This window comes from Caretta caretta, chromosome 1, assembly GCF_965140235.1.
Source record: "Caretta caretta isolate rCarCar2 chromosome 1, rCarCar1.hap1, whole genome shotgun sequence".
NCBI classification, from domain to species: Eukaryota; Metazoa; Chordata; order Testudines; family Cheloniidae; genus Caretta; species Caretta caretta.
In genome coordinates, this window is record NC_134206.1 from 329367613 (window position 1) to 329384938 (window position 17326).

Sequence of the window (17326 nt, forward strand, 5' to 3'; positions counted from 1 at the left end):
CCTAACTTTAGGTACCCAAGTTTGAAAATCATTGGCAAACTCGCTTCAATTTTAATTTGCTCTCATAGTATTAAATTGACGATGAGCTCTGGAATGCTACCAAGTATCATCATTTTTACTTTGTTCTTATGAAATTATGAAAAGAAATATTGTGCAGTTTTCCATTGCTTTCCATAGCCTATATCTTATATAAGTTATGGAATTACCCTGACACTACCTTGACCTTTTTTCTTTCTTATTAGTTTAGTTGGGCATCATACTCATCCCCCTTTATAGACAGTCACCAGTTATGAGGGGTTTGAGTTAGAGCAGCCAGCATAGATTATACTGAAAAGGTCAATGTGACTTCGCATCCAGCAATAATTCCCAGAGTATGAAATCTCATTATTGTATCTCATTCTTATGAATTGTGATAGTAATGGAAAATTATTCTAATTAACCAATTCTTGTTTCATCCTTCCGTTTTTAATATACCCAAGGCTCTCTTGAAAAGTGTTTTAAACTAATTATTTTAATAACAGAAATTGTATGCTACTAAGTTCCTTGATCAACTTTCTCACATTTTGAAAGTTTACCCCCTTTCATCCGGTCACTAGAAATGGGGAAATTTTAGCCACCAGCAAAACTGGGATTTCAGAAAGAAGAAAAGATATATGGTTTTCTTCTGAATTTTTAAGCCAGATGAAAAGCATCTTTCACAGACCGAGAGTATTTGTAGAAAGGGATTAAAAAGATTGGAGAAAGGATGTTCTTTCAGACTGGATTCAGGAGATCTGTGTTCAGTTCATAGCTCTGCAGCCAATTTCATGTGTCAGCTTGAGCAACTAAATTAATCTCTCTGTGCCTCAGTTCCCATCTGGGAATAATAATGTTTCCTTTTTCTCCTCACCCTTTCCTCCCCCCAGTCTCTTTAGACTGCAAGCTCTTCAGGGCAGAGATTGCTTCCTGCTTTGCGTTTATACAGAGTTCAGCCCAGAGGGCCCCCATCTTGGTTCAGCTTCTGTGTGTTACTCTAATACAAATTAATAATAATAGAATCTCAGCAACATGGTGCCGACAGAAAATGATATGTTTGAATTAAATATATGTAATAGTTTTTCATTTATAAATGTCAAAAGTCCAAACGTTATTATGTTATCTAAATCTAATTTATTTATTTAATATCATTTATATGACTAATAATAACAAACTGCAACACTCCATTGGCAAATATTCAGGCAAAGAAGATCTGGCATTTGTTTCAAGACATATCTCTGAACCTCTAAACGGGCAAAACATCCACCCTAGACTAAATATACTACTAAGTTATTTGAATATATGAATGTGATTTTTGGTCTGAGCTAGATGCAATGTAATGCTTTAAAATTGTTATTGTTATGAAAACAAAGTTATACACTTTACAGAGGTCTGAAATTGAAGACAATAGAAAATATGATATTGAGAGGCAGTAATAACTGGGAGTTGTTCAAGAAAGATAAAGAAGAATGAACAAACTATTTTTTGTTCTGTTTCAGGTGTCAATGCTAAATAATTTAATGACTTTTTCTGAGCTCTGATTGTACATGAGCAAGACAGCTGCCATTAAAAACAAAAACCATTTAACAACCACCTCTTGCATGTTCCTTTTATCTATAGCATAGCTGTCAATCAGATGGAAACTCCATTTATTTCCATGGAACTGAAGGCAGTGAGTTCAATTTTGCCACAACCCGAGATGTGGATCTTTCCACTGAGGATACCCAGGAGCAGTGGGCAGAAGAGTTTGAGAGCCAGCCTAAAGGGTGAGTGATTGTTACCTCCAGTGCTATAAGTGTGCATGCAACATTACTCCAGGAGATAAGGAAACTTCAACTGAGAATTGCATTTGCTCTCTGCAGTGTATTTGTAGCATGTCTGTTGCTAAAATAAAAAACAGTAAAAAAATGTTGGTAATTATAGGTTTTAGAGATGAAGAAGTCAAGGAGAGTCAGTAGGTCCTATCTGATTCCAGACTATTTTGTCTCTAGATAGCTAAATATACAAAAGTTGTGCGCATGAACTTCATAGTGTTACATTAGAAACTTTCTGTGTTGCAATGTTTTCCACTTCTGCCACACATTAGCATTAAAAATACACAGTTGGACAAAATCAAATTCTTTGAAAAACTCAAACTTTCCCTGGAACAAAACATAATCTTGCTACTGTCAGTGCTGGAGAAAATGGGGGACCATGGGGGACCGGAGCCATACTCTGGCTGCTCTAGCACAAACCAGTCCTAAATCTTGGGGAAATAGGGAAAATCACTTGTGCATGGGAGGATGCAGAGGTGTTATAGAGCAACTGTCACCCCTCCTCTTCGCTGCAAGCATAGGAGGCCTGGCCAGGACTTTGCCCTGCCCTAGCAAATCCTGGCAACTGTTATGTTTCCTTGTAGCTGTTGGTAGTTAGTGGAGGTTACAGCAGCTCCGGGTTTAGGGAGATTAACTTGGTGAAGAGCAGTTCCTGGACTGGGGGAATGGAAAGGGTACTTCTGTACCTCTCCTAAGCTGCACTTAAGCTTATGGCCATGGTTTATTTATGGCATATGGTTCTATGGCCATAAATGAGAATCTGGCCCAGTATTTTTACTTTAAATATACAGCTAGTGAATGAGTAAATGTTTGGACTTCAAACAGGATCCACAGGGCCTTATCCAGTGCCCACAAAGTCAACAGGAGTCTTTTCATTGATAACAATCAGCTTTGGATCAAGCCCTTGGTTTTGTAAAGAGTGTAGAGTAGTGGTTACAAATGGGGAATTGGAAGCTTGACATACACAGTCAGATTTTCAAATTTGGCATGGATCCTTACATACAAGTGTACACAACCAAGTTATACATGAAATATCATAAGTCCAAAATGTTCAGAAGATATTTAAAATCAGGCATCCAAATCCATTTTTGGGTAGTTGTCATAAATGAATGGCCTGATTTACAGTATTGAGCACCCAGAGATCCCATTGACTTCCCAGCCATTAAAATCAACCATTTATTTATGGTTAATGTCAAAGACTTTGGGAGCCTGACTTTAGACCCATTTCTTTGAACTTTTTGGCCTGTGTGCATGAGCATGTTGGGCATGTGTATACACAAATAGCTCATGTGTATATGTGCACTGGGTATTTCTGTGCATAACAAGCACATGCAGTTATTTGCATACACTTGCACATGCCTGCGTTTGAAAATAGGTGCCATAATATTTAATGGTAGCAACTGGCCTAAGAGCTTCTTCACAGTACTCCCAGCAAAACTGCATCGTAATTTAGCCCCAGGTTGGGGGAAATTTAGCTTAAGTAGCTATAGGAAAGAATGGTTTTACATTGTACAGAATATAAAAATAAAAGAAGCTTAGATAGAAAGACAAAAAGATTCATCTTGACTTATCCTGCTTGTGCCTCAATAAATATAACACGCTGTGGTTTTTCTGTCCCAAGTATCTACTATTTTTCTTTTTTGACTAGCAGCTTTATCTTAGTATCTTTATGCTTTCTGTTCCCACATTCTATTAAGTCACTATGAGAAGAAGAAGAATACTTAGCTCCTATGTAGCATTTTTCATCAAATGAGCTCAAAGTGCTTTACAAAGCAAAGTAAGTATCGCATTATCTCCGTTGTACAGATAGGGAAACTGAGACATAGTAAAACCAGTTATCTTACATAAGCTTACACATCAAACAGCCACTATTAATGAAGGACATGAGTACAACATAATCAGGTGTCCTAATCCAGTTCTTCTCCAGGCTTCTCTTCATGACAACAACCATTATAATTAATAATAATTAATAATGAATAATAAATGTCATTATAGATAGTAAAAAGAGAACAGTCAGATCATAAGCAAGCATTATGCTCCTCTGTGCATGTAGATAATTTTTATGTGCTCTCTGATTATACAAGCCTAGGGGTATGTTACAAATCAACATCTTACAAGCAGTGACAATTAAGTGGTATCTTTGATTACCATAGTTTTTCCCAGTTCTTGGCAGGTAGCTTTGGCCACTGTGGTAAATGTTAACACCATTGTGGCTCTCTTCACTTCAGCTCTGTGTTGTATCTCCCTCTCTATGTGTCTCATATAACTTGAATCCATTTACTGAGCATTTGTCCTGCTGGTAGAGCGTCCCCAAATGCATTTTCTTAATAATGAACATCAATTTCCCAACATCTGGCCATTTTTTCAACCTATTCAAATCGTTCTGTAATCTCGCTAAATCCTGGGTTCACCCCTTCCTGCCTTTTTAGTATTTGCAAAAGTGGACACCATGCAGCCATTGTCAATAGCACTTTGCAGAGTGAAGCTATGAAGCGGGACAAAGGAGATAAATTCTGGGTAAAAAGCAAAATAAAACAGAATAACAACAAATTGGATGCGTTTAGTAAAATGAATTTTTCTGTTTAAAAACAGTGAGGATTATATTAGTTACTGCAGCCCCAGGGCAGCTGTAAAACATAGACTGATAATTTATGTCATTTCTTCTGAACACTGGTTTCAACTTCTAAAACACAGAATTTCATTAGCAGCTACAAAATCACATGCTGCTTATGCTGTGTCTGAGATAAAGATCACTGTGTAAGAAATACATGCAAATGTTATGTGAACTCTTGAGCTTACTTTTGAGTTTAGGCAAAAAAAAAATCATTGTAAACTTATTCCCAGTCTAAATAACTAACTCTTGTCTTGTCTTGTGCTCTTTGCTGTTATCCTTTTCATTTCAGAAAATGTTTTATACAACAACAAAACATGAGTATGTGTGGGAAGGGTTGCTAAGTGAACCATGTGTCCGATGCCCTTTTGGCCTTTATTTTCTTCTTCTTTCAGAGAACAGGAAAATGGTGGTTGGCAGTGCACATCTGTTTTTTTCGGTAGATAGGGTACCTAGTAAGCCATATTCTTAGCTGGTGTAAATCAGCATAAGTCTATTTAAGTCAATTGTTCTGATATGGATGCCATCCTAAGTAGGAAAAGAGCCTAATTTTCAAACATTTAGAAATGACATACAATAAAAAAATAGGGAGTACAAATCTAGAAATAAAATGCTGTTCACTATGTGCTAGTTTATGACTACACAGTTGCTCTGAGCCAGGGACCATGGGTCTTGAGCTCTTATCTACAAGGCTCTTAGGAGCCAGTAAGCGCCAACCTGCCCCCAAGCACCAGAACAAGAAGTTCAACTCCAACAAAGGATTCCAGTCCTGGGATCTGACTGGTGGCACTCTGGTGGTCCTGATTGGGTCTCTGCTGCCAGTGAATATAAGATTTAGCAGTTTGTGTCTTGTAATGAACACAAGCAGCAAAATAAGAGTTTTGATCTTAAATTAGCAGACTTAGTTTAGGGGCTTTCTGGTATATGTAACCACGGAGCAATGGCATTCACGTGTCAAAACTATTGGGAAATGTATTGAGGCAAATAGCTTACGCTAGCAGTTGGACCACTAATTATGGTCCCCTGAAATAGCAAACATGGGCAAAAGGCTGAGACCTAATCAATATGGTTCTAGATGTGTGGGAATGTAAGGGAAAAGGGTTATAAAAGATCGCCTGACCAACCCCGACTTGGGTTATCGGGATGACAGGAGCATGGAAATCTTATTGTCATTGCCATTTACAGTGCTTCTCTATTTCCTGCTCTTTCCATCTTCACTTCTGATGGTCTCCCTAAAATTGTATGTGCAGTTCTGAAGGCCATTTTGCTATATTTATATTGCTTTTCTATGGTTGCAGTTATATTTGTTCGTATGTGGGTACTCAATGAAGTCTTCATGTCTCTATAAATGTGACTCACCAATCTGATTCCCTATAAAAAATTCCAAGTAGTGGCCTAAGTAAAAACAAAACAAAAATCCTGATGTTAATGACTTGTGAATTTTGCACCCTAAATACCATTTAAATATTATGATTTTCCTTAGTGCTGCTACTTTGGAAGAATGTGTCTTTTGATTCCTTAAAAATACTTTAGTTAAAAATTCATTCATCAAAGTGTCTGAAGTTAACAGAGAAGAATATGACCCATTAACTTCCTATTAGTTTTCTACTTCTAATGAAATTCTGTATTCAGAAAAGTGTTCATTTTCATAGGAAGTTTCATTAAGGGATTCATAATCTTTAATATACATGATTTTAAGGCTTCTTTTATTATGTAATCAGTAAAAGTATTAAGTATCAATTTTGCAGTTCCTTGGGATAAGAAATTCCACACGTATCACTGAGGACATATTAACTGCATACTTTTCCCACAAATTACCTTGATTTACTGACACATTCTGAATATGTTCAAAACTAATTATTCAAGGTGGACTAAAAAGAGCTCATACACATGCAATTTTCCATGGTTTACAAATGCAAAGTCCTAGATATATACTGTATAGAGTCTACTTAGTCAGGATTGCTATTTTATTGTGATGCCTCACAGGAAACCAATTTAGCTGAATGACAGTGAATGGTAATGACTGATGTTTAATGGGAACAGTATTAGTAAGAATTTTGCTTAATGGGGATTTTGCAGTGTTAAGGAGTTAATGATGTTTAACCAGGAATCAATTGAAAGTAAGTTACAAGTTCAGTCTTTTAATAAGTAAGCTGCCATACAAAGATTAAAAGAAAAAATAAAAACAAAATACAGGGAGTATCGTGGGGTAGGTGTACCCCGTCACGGGGTGTCTGGTCACAAGAGAGGGAAGAGGCTGTACTGCAGCTGGCTAGGTCCTATGCGGAAGACCCTATTGTGGAACTTGGTATTATGGCCTAGTGGCTGGAGTCAGCAGAGCGGCCCTTCAGCTCAGGGCAGTGTGGCCTAATGGACAGAATCAATACCAAAGCCCCTTACAGTCAGGGTAGCATGGCCCAATGGCCGGAGTTGATAAAGTAACCCTCATTGTCAGTACAGGCTGGTCTAATGGCCAGAATCAACATACGAGCCCCCTACAATCAGGGTAGTATAGCCTAATGGCCTAACTCAGTACAAAAGTCCCTCACAGTCAGAGCAGTGAAGCCTAATGGCCAGAGGCAATAAAGTTGCACCACTCTGTGGGGTTGCATGGCCTATTGGCCCATTGGGAAAGTAGGGTGCCACTCAGAGGGGTGTGGCACCCCAGGTAGGGGGACTTGGGCTCTTCCAGCTCCTCCGAGCCCCAGCCCAGAGCCCTGGCAGTGGCAGGATTACTCACCACCGAGTCAGCGGGGATCCTTCCAAAAGATGCTGACTGGTTCTTTGGTTCACCCACCGGAGCAAAGGCGAAGTCCCATGGGCTGCTTCTTACCCTGTCTTCACCAGTGATGGGCCACTGTTCCCATGGGTCTCCAGAGTCTTCAGGCGGCATAGCACCTGACAGCGCAGCCTCCTCTCTGGGTTGGTCAGCCCACCTGAAATCTGTCCGGGGCTCAGCGGGCCTTGCTTCTGGGGTCAGGTCCTGTAGCAGCTCCCTGGAGAGAGCCTGCAGTCTGTATCCTCTCCCTTCAGCAGCCTGCCCAGACTGAGCTTAGCTGCTTCCCTTTATATCTTGCCTCCAGGCTGAGCATGCCCAGCAAAGGCAAAGGGGCATGGTTTCCTCAGTCTGCAAAGCACAGTTAACCCCTGCAAAGCCAGGGGGAGGTAGGTGCACCCCATCACACACCCTACCCCTCAAGATGGTACTCGGCAGGGGTCTTTCCCCACTGTCCTTCCCTCCCGCCTGGAAGAAAGAGTCCGTGTTAGCGTGGGCCCTACCTGGACGGTGCGACACACTGAAATCATAGGGTTGGAGGGCGAGGTACCATCTCATAATCCGTGCGTTCCAATCCTTCATGGTGTTGATCCATCATAGGGGAGTGTGGTTTGTAACTAGCCAAAAGGGGCTCCCTAGCAGGTAGTACCTTAAGGTCTCTATTGCCCATTTTACCGCCAGCGCTTCCTTCTCGATGATGGAGTACTTGACCTCTCGAGGAAACAGCTTCCGGTTTAGGTACAGCACAGGGTGTTCTTCCCCATCTAGTTCCTGTGATAGCACGGCCCCTAGCCCCACTTCTGAGGCGTCCGTTTGTAAAATAAACGGTTTTGAGAAATCAGGGTGGAACAGGACTTGTTCCTGGTAAGTTTCTTTTTCAATCCTCTGCTCACCGGATATTTTGCAGCCAGGAGTTCTTTGTGAGGTCAGAGAGGGGGGCGGCTATCGTGGCAAAGTCTGGCATGAACCGACTGTAGTAGCCGGCCAATCCCCGGAATTGCCTTACCTTCCTTTTTGTTGTAGGGGCGGGGTAATCCCTCAGGGCCTGTACCTTGTCCACCAGGGGACGGAGCTGGCCTGCCCCTACCGTATGCCCCAAGTAGGTCACTTCTTTCCACCTGAGGTGACACTTGGCAGGATTTGCAGTGAGTCCTGCTTACTTCAGGGCTTGCAGCACTGCAGTGAGATGCTGTAGGTGTTCCTCCCAATTTGTGCTGTAGACCACAATATCGTTGATATAAGCAGCCACATGCTGCCTGTGTGGCTGAAATAGTTGGTCCATGAATCGCTGAAACGTTGCCGTGGCCCCATGTAACCCAAAGGGCATGTGATTAAATGGTATAGGCCAAATGGCATAGGGAAGGCTGTCTTCTCCCTAGAAGTCGGGGTGAGCGGTATTTGCCAGTACCCCTTGGTCAAATCTAGTGTTGATAAAAACTTAGAACTACCCAGTCATTCCAGCAGTTCATCTATCCAGGGCATTGGATACGCATCAAAGCGAGAGATGGCATTGACTCCCATAAAGTCTATACAGAGCCTCACAATCCCATCAGGCTTTGGGACTAGGACTGTGGGGCTTCTCCATTCACTTCCACTACCCCAGAGCTAGCATCGCCTCGAGTTCCTTCTGGACCACTTCCCACATTTTCCGGGGAAATGGGCGATATTGGTTGTGAACCTTCTGTCCGGGAATGGTGTCTATGTGGTGGCTGGTAATACTCATCCATCCTGGACAGGAAGATAAAATGGAGGGGAAGTCTTGGACCAGTCGCTGTAGCCTCGCTTGTTGCTCTGGGCTTAAATCCTGCCCCATTGTGATTGGTGTTGGGTCAGGGAATCCCCTGGCTACCGGCCCCAATTTGGGCTCCGGGGGATATGGGGTGATTAGCAGGTCTTCCTGGGCCTTCCAGGCCTTCAGGAAGTTTACATGGTATATCCAGATGTCCTTTCATCATCCAGGGAATCTAACCTCATAATCCACTGGTCCCACCTGTCAAACAATCTCAAACGGTCCTTGCCATTTGGCTAGCAGCTTAGATTCTGATGACAGCACTAGGAGCGAGACCCAATCCCCAGACTCGAAGGTCCATAGCTTGGCCCCCCTGTTGTACCAGAGTTCTTGGGTCTGTTGGGCCTGGAGTAAATTTTCCCAGGTGAACTATCCAAGCTTCCGAAGGCATTCCCGCAGCTGCAGGATGTAAGGGACTGATCCCGGGACCCTCAAATCTTGTTCCTCCCAGGTCTCTCAGAGCACATATAGGATCCCTCTTGGCTGTCTCCCGTAAAGGACCTCAAACTAGGAGAATCCTGTCGAGGCTTGGGGGACCTCATGCACCGCAAACAGCAGTGAGGGGACTAGTTTGTCCCAATGTCGTGGATTGTCATCCACAAACTTCCTGAGCATGGTCTTCAGGGTTCCGTTAAATTTTTCCACTAGGCCATCAGTCCGTGGATGGTATACTGAAGTCTTGAGGGCACGTATGTTTAATAGACGACACAATTAAGCCATCAATTTGGAAGAGACATTCGTTCCACAGGTCAGTCAATATTTCCCTGGGTATCCCGACCCTGGCAAAAATTTTCAGAAGCTCTGCAGCTATGGCAAGAGCTGTGATGGTCTGTAGCGGGACGGCCTCCAGGTAGCAGGTCACATATTTGACTACCACTAGAATATACTGGAACCTGGATGCACTATTCTCCAAGGGTCCCACTAGACCTAGGCTGATCCGTTCGAAGGGTACTCCCACTTCTGGGAGTGGAATCAGAGGCGCCTGCTGTACCTCCTTTGGGCCTGTGCACTGACATTCCGGGCACAAAGCACAGAAGTCCTGCACTTCCTGGTGTATACCAGGCCAGAAGAACCCCAGTGATACACGTTGCAGGGTCTTCTCTCGTCCCATGTGGCCAGCCCAGGGCACCACATGGGCCAATCATAACAGCTCTCAACGCAACCTCTTGGGAACCAGCAGTTGGCAGAATTCCTCTCCGGTCTGCGGAACTTAGGTCACCCGATAGAGACGATCATTGTGGATCTCAAATGTGTGGTCCCTGGGGCCATCTTAGTCCAATGCCCACCTGGTCTCCCACCTCCAGAACTAGTTCCCAGGCTCGGCTCAAGGTCGGGTCTTCCCTCTGTTCCTGAAGGAAATCCCCATCTAGCTCCAGCCACTCTTGGCTGACTCGCTCCGTTGTCTAGGGCGCTGTAGTGCGTGGTGTGAGGTTTCTAGTCTGGCTGGAGGGACCCTCATTCAGGTCATCCTGCCACCCCTGGTGCAGGAACTCCTTCCTTATGGAACCTGACTTCTCCTGCTCCAAAGTCCAGTCCCCCAATGCTCACAGGATTTCGCTGAACCAAGGCCAATCATGTCCTAAGACCACCGTGTACACCGAAGTCAGAGCTAAGCCCGCCCAACACTCTTCCTTGTGTTGGCCTATCTCCAGGCATACCTTGGTGGTGGGATATGGCTGCACCTTCCCATGGATGCACTGCATATATATTGGTGCCACCTCTAGATCTGGGGAGTCCACCAAGCTGGCCCAGACCAGCGTCTGGCTCCAGCCTGAGTCAATGAGGGCCATCACATGGGTACCATCCACCTGCCCGGGCACCAGGAATTTGGTCGGGGCCTTTTTCCGGACCCGGCGGTCTGCTGTCCACACCTGACCATAGGCACAGTCCATAAACAGACAGTCCCACCAAAAGTGCTCCTCTTGTCTACACTCAGAGCCCTTTGGGAACTTGGGCCCTTGAGCTGTGTCCTGGAGTTCCCAACATGCCTGGAGAAGTTCCTTCACCCCACAGGTTTAAGTGTATGGCCCAGCTCCCACCGGTGATCCGTGGGGGCCTCGCTAAGCTGGGTTTACTGTGAGGTCTCCCCATTTCAGGTCTTGGTTGCTGAGCCTCAGGGTTCCGGCTTCACCCTGCCAGTCCTTCTGGTTTGGGGAGTTGATGTTCAGGTCCTTCAGTGGCCAGGTAATCCTCCATCAAAGAGACAGCTTCATTCAGGGCCATTGGGTGATGGTGTTGTACCCACTCCTTTGCCCCTGTTGGGAGGATCTGTGTGAATTGTTCCAATGCTATGGGCTCCGCCACCTGGGGCACAGTTAAATTCTCCGGATTCAGCCATTTCCAGCAATAGTCCCGCAAGCATTGGTCCACAGCTCGTGGTCAAGCTCCTGGAGGCTACTGCTCTTTGCAGAACCACTTTGATAGGTCTCCAGGCTAATGCTGGTATGGTCTAATATGGCAGCTTTCACACGGGAGTAATCCCAGGCCTCATGAGGAACCAGGTTGCGGTAGGCAGTTTGCACCTGGCTGGTCAAATAGGGGGCCAGTAGGGTGGCCGAGCCTTCAGGAGGCCAACAGGCAGCTGTAGCAACCTGTTCAAAAGTAACAAGGAATGCCTCGGGATCATCACCAGGCCCCATCTTGGTGAGGCGCATGGGTAGCCCCACCAGGGTATCCCCTGGCCCTACCCCTGCAGGGATGGGCCTTGACAGTACTGCCAGCTGCAGTCATGTCGCAACCTGTTGGACTAGGCATTCCTGGTTGGTCTGATGCTGGGCCGCCAACTCTTGCAGCAGCTACTGTTGTTTCTCCTGATGCTGGGTCATACAGAGCTGGTGCTGACTGGCGATCTGCTGCATCAGCTGTGCCATAAAACAACCCTCACTGTCAGGGCAGGGTGGCCTAATGGCCAGAGTCAATACAAGAACCCCCTATAGTCAGGGTAGTGTGGCCTAATGGCCCAAGTCAGTACAAAAGCCCCTCACAGTCAGGGCAGTGATGCCTAATGGCCAGAGGCAATAAAGTCACACCCCTCTGTGGGGTTGCATGGCCTATTGGCCCATTGGGAAAGTAGCACACCACTCAGGGCGGAGGGGTGGCACCACTCCTCCAAGCCCTAGCCCAGGGCCCTGGCAGTGGCGGGATTACTCACCACCGAGACAGTGGGGATCCTTCCAAAACACACTGACTGGTTCTCCTGTTCACCCACCGGAGCAAACTCTAAGTTCCCTGGGCTGCTTCCTACCCTGTCTTCGCTGGCGATGGGCCACTGTTACCACAGGTCTCCGGGGTCTTCAGGCAGCATAGCTCCTGATGTTGTAGCCTCCTCTCTGGGTTGGTCAGGCCACCTGGAATCCATCTGGGGCTCGGCAGGCCTTGCTTCTGGGGTTGGGTTCTGTAGCAGCTCCCTGGAGAGAGCCTGCAGTCTGCATCCTCTCCCTTCAGAAGCCTGCCCAGACTGAGCTTGGCTGCTTCCCTTTATGGCTTGCCTCCAGGCTGAGCATGCCCAGCAGAGGCGAAGGGGTGTGGCTTCCTCAGCCTGCAATGCACAGTTAACCCCTGCAGAGCCAGAGCGGGGTAGATGCACCCCGTCACAGGGAGATATTTATTCCACCCTCTATAAAGCTCCTGGATTCATAGATTCCAAGCCCAGAAGGGACCACTTTGATAATCTAGTCCAACCTTCTGTATAACACAAGCCATAGAACTTCCCCAAAAGAATTCCGAGATCATATCTTTTGGAAAGACATCCAATTTGATTTTAAAATTGCCAGTGATGGAGAATACACCATGACCCCTGGTAAATTGTTTCAGCGGTTAATTACCCACACTGTTAAAACTTTATGCCTTATTTCTAGTCTGAATTTGTTTAGTTTCTACTTCCAGCCATTGGGTTATTCTTTTTTCTGCTAGATTGAAGAGCCCATTATCAAATATTTGTTCCTCGTGTATGCACTTACAAATTGTGGTCATCACCCCTTGCCCTCCTTTTTTAAATTAAATAGATTGAGTGCCTTGACACTATCACTGTAAGGAATGTTTTCTAATCCTTTAATCACTTTCATGGCTTTTCTCTGAATGCTCTCCAGTTTATCAACATCCTTCTTAAATTGTGGACACCATAACTGGTTGCACAACTGACAAATACAATAGTAAAATAATATCTCTATTCCTACTCAAGATTCCCTTGTTTAGTCATCCAAGGATTGCATTAGATTGTGAAATCAAGCACTGAAAAATTGGGAAATGCCAGATTTACAGTTTCATGCAAAATTTTGGATGCACAAGGAGACATAATTAATCTGTGCAATCAACGAGGTAGAGATAGAGTTTTACTGTTGTCTTTAATGGGAGCAAAGTAAGGCCAATGCTCAGTACTTCTTCTCATTCACAAAGGATTGTTATCCCATTTCTCTTTTATAACACAGATTAGGGACTCAACCCTGCAACTAGATCCCTGTGAGCAGACTGTTGCAGAGCCCTATTTACTTCCCACACAGATCTACTTGCAGGATTGGGTCTTATGTTTCCATCTGACATAAAGTATAAACATTTAGATTGATAAACCATCATACCATTTTTGCATATCATTTATCATTCATCAGTGAAAGAAGAATGACTATAGACTGATTTGGGGGATAAATGTATCCCAAAGTTACATTTAACAAAGATTTTCTACATGTTTATAATATGATAATAGATGCAGTTTATCCGATTCCTTCTCTATTTATCATTACAGAGAGAATTTGGACTTATTTTTACAAAAATGCCAGAGTCATTTTACATTGTTAAACTTTCTACTTTTCATTTTGAATGTTCCCTAAAAGGAAGTTATCCCTAGAAACACCCATGATCTGAATCATTCATGACCCCATGTTGTTTTGTGGGTCAGTAAAGAGAGTGTTTTAATTGGGCTAAATGGAGCATATAAAAAGACCAATGAACCATTGTGAGATTTCTTTGTATAAATCAAAACAGGCTCAACTGTTTAATTCTGCAATTGTCTTGGTTCCCAAAGACCCATCTTCAAAATTGGTAACTCTATATTTTATCATATCACGTATTATTTTTTTAAATGTCTGAACGACCAAAGTTCTTTCATCAGAATTAGATGTACATCAAACAAAAATGCTTTGCTACAGAATGTTTAAATTTATTGAAATGTAAACTAACCATACTTTTGCAGCCAAACAGATTAAATTCTTACAGAGTGATTTGTTCTTCAGATGACATATTTATGTTTGTACCATAAAAGCATTTCAATAAATGTTAATTTGGTAGATTTTCAAATATTACTTTGTAATCTACTATAAGATATAAAGTGGGATTTTCAAATGCACTCAGTATAGGCCTAACTCTGAGGCCATTGAAGTCAATGTTTGAACTACAATTGACTTAAGTGGTAGCAGCACTGAGCACTTAAAAAAAAAATCACACCCATACATTTGGAAATAGTTTGAGGGGGTTAAAAAAAAATATCAGATATAAACTTGATCAACAATTGTGGTGGGGGTTACTGACAATTGTTTATTACTGGAAAGAAACCAGTACTTAGAAATTAGAAAAGGAGACCTTAGGTAGTTGTTAGGTTCTGTTCACTCACTTCTCACTGCTAGAGCTGGGCAGGAAATAGTTTTCCCATCCTGTGAGTGTTTTTGAGATTCTGAATTATTTTGCCATCACAAATCACAATGAAAATTTTCACAAATCAATCATGCAAAGACCACTTCTGATAGGGCCAACCAAGCATTTCATTTTGATCATTTTCAAACATTCCATCTTATTTTGACCTTTTTTATGTTTAAAACTTTTTTTAGTATAAATTAACTAAAACTTTGAAATGAAAAGTCATTTCAAACTGAAAAATGAAAGTTTTCATTTCTAAAATGTCAAAACAGGACTTTTTGACAATTTCTAAACTTATTTTTACCAACCTATTTTTCAATCAGGAGATTTGGAAACCAACCCTTGCCTGTGAACAGTTTTAGTTTCAACAAACACCATTTTCTGATGAAAAAATGTTTCCTTGGAAAATTCCCGACCAACTATATTTACTGCCACTGGCTGGAAAAACAAAAACATGTTTTCTATTAAATGTGAGAAAAAGAGGAATCAAATTAAATTTTTTGAGAAGCATAGTATCTCTTTTTTCCTCTATTCAAGCACTGAATGAAAACTGTTACTCAAAAATGTTCAAATGCTACTCAAAAAGTTAAATAGAGGGTATCCCCTGTTATGGCCTACATGTTCAATGATTTCATAGTAGATAGGATCAATGCAGTATTCCTTTTAAAGTTTCAGAGATGTTTCAATGTCTTCTAAATTAGCCAAAATGAAAATACAACGGAGGTTGCATTTACATTACATGTTATTTATTTATATAACACCAAAGTATTGAGAAAGGGTAAAATTCGACAGCCAAAATAAATATCTCAACAACTTAAATAACTTTGTACAATTCTGCCAATTACTGTATTTTAAATAATATAATCTACAACTTTGCTGACATACATTAATTGTATGCTGTTTAAGTTGACTGAATTGAAGGAGCTGTTATTTTGTGGTCACTAGCAAGTTTGAACAAACTGCTTTTCTTTATACCACATGAGGTTTGAAGACGTTTTTCTTTATAAAATAAACTGTTAGAAACATACAGGCTTACCCCTACCAGGTATTTGACTCTCAATACATTGTTGATGTATTTAGATGGGACATATCTGGAGCTGTCATTGGTACTGAATGTGGAACACTGGAGTCAGGTTCATCTATGGTATTCCTCAGAGATGGAGAGAGAAAACTATGTACTCCATATATGGACACTACAGGTTATGGGAACCTGAGATTTTACTTCAGCATGGGTGAGTATGTACTTTTAACATATTTGGGACACGCAAAACATATCAGACTAGAATTTGAAAAAAAATTTTGAAATCCTACAATCTGAACCAAAATACGCTAAATATCTTCTAAAGATGATAGCTTTGAGTCATTCCACCTCCACGCTGGTGTGGCTTCTTTGATTTCAGTAGATTAACACAGTGGAGAATCAGGCCCAATTTGTTCTGTCTGAAGTGGGAGTTGTCTCCAGGTGGGAGCTGTTGTGTTAATTTTAGAGAGAGAAAATGAGGCCATAGAGTCATAGATGTTAACATAACCCAGTCACTGTCCAGCATTAAACAGTTTTAAACAAGATTCCTGGTTTGATATGCAGAGACCTCAGCCTGCTTAGTACCATAGCAAACACACCATTAAAAATCCTTTTAATCTTTTATTAAAGATACAGAAAAGAAGGAAAAACAGTTAATGTAATTGAAATGTAAAATATTAAATAAGGCTTTCATTTTAACAACATCCCTTGTTCTCTTTTCCTGTAGCTGGAGAGAGCCTTTACCAGGAATAAAGCCCATTTTTGACAGTCTCTTAGGTGGCAATAACTAATAAGTTAGTTGAGATAGGCTGAAGCTGTTGTTGTTGCTGTGTTATTAAAGTCCAATCCCCTTTTCTAGAAGACAAAACAGGACAAACAAACATGAATGGGAAAGGAAAGAACAGCAAAGATAAAAATGCAACTTTTTCTGTCTCTGATGTTGACTTTCACTTGCAGCCTCACTGCTGGAAAAATACAGGCCCAGCACATGGTCTTATCAGCCATTCTGAGACCTGGCAAATATACATTGGGCTGTTTAGGGCATTCCTTTAAGCTGCCTCTTTCTGGTCCCAGGCTTACAGCAGTGTTGCAAAATATACAGTCCTGGCCAGCTGAGCCGGACTCTGCTTAGACAGAAGGCAAAAGAAGAGGAATAAGAAAGAGAAGAAATAAGGTGGGGAAGGAAAAGGACACATGAGGAATAGAGCTTCACATCCTAGATGGCATTTGGGATTCTGCCAGAGCCAGTGGAGGTGACAATGTCATCTGGGTCTCTCTCTCTGGCTTAGTCTCGTCAGAACATTTCAAAGGGAACAGAATGAAAAAGACCCACGGTCCCAGGAAACATTGGGGGGCAGCCATAATTATGAATCTCCTACAGTCGCCATTTTTCTCACAAAGTCTGTTTCTTTAGGAAATCCCAAAAGGGAGTGAAGGGTGGAATAGGCCATCCCCTCATTATTTTGTTCATCAATCTCACCTAACTTCTGACTTGCTGCATTTAATCCATTGATTTTTGGTTCCACATCTGCCTTGTTGCCACATATGGTCTCAACACAGTGCTTCGGTTATATTGGCAACACCTTTTTGTTTAGACTAACTCAGTCATTCTGTATTTCACTTTTAATAATTTTTACAAACAACCTTATGTAACAGTCTGGGTTGGACTTCTGTT

At 42.5% G+C, this 17326-nt stretch overlaps 1 protein-coding gene across 2 annotated transcripts in view; it reads left to right on the forward strand.

Annotated features, from left to right (window-relative positions):
• Positions 1 to 17326, forward strand: part of RELN (reelin) — a 468214-nt gene that overhangs the window by 286449 nt on the left and 164439 nt on the right. For both annotated transcript variants that reach the window (XM_048836399.2, XM_048836401.2), the window contains exons 11-12: positions 1636 to 1781; positions 15711 to 15862. In XM_048836399.2, the coding sequence (XP_048692356.2) occupies positions 1636 to 1781; positions 15711 to 15862 (298 nt within the window). The remainder of the gene's footprint in view (positions 1 to 1635; positions 1782 to 15710; positions 15863 to 17326) is intronic.